Source organism: Aplysia californica, unplaced genomic scaffold (genome assembly GCF_000002075.1).
Source record: "Aplysia californica isolate F4 #8 unplaced genomic scaffold, AplCal3.0 scaffold01247, whole genome shotgun sequence".
Classification (NCBI taxonomy): Eukaryota; Metazoa; Mollusca; class Gastropoda; order Aplysiida; family Aplysiidae; genus Aplysia; species Aplysia californica.
Genome location: NW_004798517.1, coordinates 80,301 through 83,223, shown reverse-complemented (window position 1 = coordinate 83,223; position 2,923 = coordinate 80,301). Strand labels below are relative to the sequence as shown.

Genomic DNA, 2,923 nt, shown 5'->3' with positions numbered 1-2,923 from the left:
AGCACCCGTCAACCACTCACATTGTAGGAGTTTAGAAAGCAGCACACTGACAAAATTATTGTCATTTAGTACAGGGAAAGAGCAAGATAACCAGGTAGACAGTTAGACGGACAGGAAAAACAAATGGATTTTAAAAAAACAGAAGTAGGACCTACCAGTGGTGGTTTCAACAACCTGCTTGAAAATCTCAATACACATTGGTTGTTGGAGCACATAATACATTTTTCATGTAGCTACATGGCAACCATTTCTATGAGCACCTTTTTTTCCCCAGTAGAAATAAATAATCAACTCTGATAATAATTTTTAAAGCTTCAAAATAAATCAAAAGACGATTTTTTATTTTTACCTTGTAAGTTGAAAACAGCAATTTCCCCCGATGTACTGAACCGGCCAAAATAGACTCCAGATACCAAGAGACAAGTGTCCGTCTCGTTGAACTGGGAAAACTGGGTGAACTTCCAGCTGAAAGTGTTCTTCATGTCCATCTTAAACAGCAGACGACATGGGTGGGTGCACTCCCATACCTGGCAGAGCATGGCACGACAGGGAAGAGAAGTTGAAATAGTACAGGTTTCCCCCCCCCCCTCGTTGACTTAATTTTTTCAAATATAAACGACAGTCAAAACTTGTCCAAGATGACCACTCACTGTCAGGAGAAAAGTAGTTGTCTTAGATGGGTGGTCCTCTCAGACAGTATCATTATGATACTTTAAAAAATGCAAAGGGTGGGGGGTCGTTTGTCCATGTAGTCGTCTTGGACAGGTTTGACTGTTCCATTTTGTTCATACTTTTATGCAATGACAGAAAAGTTCAGTTGAGGGAAAAATGATATTCACATTATTTTCTCATTTAAACCCTTTCCTATCATCATTCTTCATCAACAATGGCTGCCCGCTTGTTCAGTTTCCTGAGCACCACGCAGCTTCCCAGTGTTCATATACTTTTTGAACGAAATGGAAGTAATAGTAAACCCTGACTCACTTTCCTCATGAAAAGTAGGTGTGACAACTTAATGCCGCTTTATTCATAATCATTACATTTACAGTCAAGCTTGCCATTGAGGAAATCCTGCAGAAGCAATGAGGTGTCCCCCCCTAGCTGGTTGCGATTGGGTTCAACACTAGTCGCGCATTTTTCACCATCCGGTTTAGGTTGGTTTTTGAAAGGTTTAAACAGAAAAGCGTAATAAAAGAGATTTTGGCTGTATTTTGAGATGTAGCGGAATCTGTAAGGGCTTTTACCTTAAAAAACCCATCTTTGGAACAAGTAGCAAACATGGTGCCATTATGGGAAAAACTGATGTGCAAAACTTCATCCTTATGTTCCTTCCTCTCCTCAGTCAACAACACAGGGGTGTGGTAGTGCAACCGCTTGAACTCTGACCTCCAAGAGCAGGCTCTGGGGGAATAAAATGTTGCATATATAAAAGTCTGTTCTTATTTGAGATGATATTTCATGCATATATATATATATCGTTCCTTGTATATAATGAGAGAATAATAAATCAATATGACTGCTTTACCATTTAGGTGTTAGTGTTAGCAAATGCATGGCATTTTATTAACCTTTTTTTGTTTCATTTCTTGAAAGTGAGACATCCAGTCCTCCTCCCCACCTAAAACAGTAACAAAAATGTCTTCACCCATTATTTCAACTCTTAAGTGAAAAAAACTGATTATATTTACTGAGACTAGAAAAGTTTCCAAATTTTTGGTGTTGACTTTTCCAAGAAGCATTTTGTTAGTGTTAGTTTTACTTTTAATTTGAAACAAGGAAATAAAGGAGAGGAAAACTAACAGAACCCTTTTTAATACTGGTTACGAAAATGGAAGGAAGAACAAGAAGAAACACACAAGTAAATATTCTCGACTCTACAACAAACCCAACAGAAACTCAGGATTGTTGTTTGCCTTTGAAATCCTGTCACAAGGAGTTTTTCACTGACCTGACTTTCTCATAGTAAGTTTTCCTTTACATCTCACTCCCTCCTGAACAAACTTCACTCATCCTGAGCTCAAAGACAAACCAGGATAAAACTCATTGCTCTATGGCATGTCAACTCCTAGTACCCTTCCATACTCACTTTGCTGGCATCACCGTTGTTTTCGGAAGTTTATAATGACGGAGAAAGACCTCTCGCCACAAGAGTTCATCAGAAGAAATGCATCTCCAGCGTCTGCACACTCGAGCCAAGGCTCCGACGGAAGAAAACGGGAGGTATTCAAATATGTGCAGGAATATGGAGTCCGGCAGCTCAAGTACGTGCAAGGAATTTCCCTCCTCTATTGCGGTTGAAGTAGCCTCCATGTGGTGGTCTCGAAGCATGCCTTGTGTTTCATGAACCAGAGATTTACAGCTCGTCTCCATGACAGGGCTAATCTGAAATTCAGAGAGACAGGAAAACCAACCTTAACAGGAAATCAAGTTACAAGTAATTTATGTACATGATTTGTATGACTTAAAAAAAACAACCTGCAATGTATTGTTCAATCTTGCCTTGTCTGTTCCAGTGCCATCTTATATTTTCATAGATATAGGCTAGAGTTATTACAGTGGAACTCTGATTCAACGAGCTCGGATTCAACGAGATGAGATAGATTCCCTGTTTTTTTTCTTCTTTAAAATCAATAAAATAACTCGGATTCAAAGAGCACTTAAATCAGCGAGCTCGGATTCAACGAGGTCGTTTCCAGGGTGAACAGTCCCTGCAGACGAGGCTTCGTTCATTTTTTTCCCAGAACGAACTTTATCTATTCCCAGAAACCACCCATTGCACCTGCCTCATGAACCATTATTCTCTTAGCCGATTGCATGCGATCAATCAGCGGCCTTTCTTCATACTAACACATGCGTTGTTGGCACGCGCACGTGTCTACTCTGGCGCGTGTCGAGGTCAGATGGGTGGCCTGCACATGTGTGG

At 40.2% G+C, this 2,923-nt stretch overlaps 1 protein-coding gene across 3 annotated transcripts in view; it reads right to left on the bottom strand.

The window, feature by feature from the left end:
* The window catches only part of LOC101854616, a 17,398-nt gene that overhangs the window by 8,468 nt on the left and 6,007 nt on the right, over positions 1-2,923 (bottom strand). For all 3 annotated transcript variants that reach the window (XM_005112351.3, XM_035973454.1, XM_005112350.3), the window contains exons 2-4: positions 2,087-2,382; positions 1,245-1,401; positions 350-527 (exon numbers count right to left, since the gene is read on the bottom strand). In XM_005112351.3, coding sequence (XP_005112408.1) covers positions 350-527; positions 1,245-1,401; positions 2,087-2,370 — 619 coding nt within the window. In that variant the 5' untranslated portion in view covers positions 2,371-2,382. The remainder of the gene's footprint in view (positions 1-349; positions 528-1,244; positions 1,402-2,086; positions 2,383-2,923) is intronic.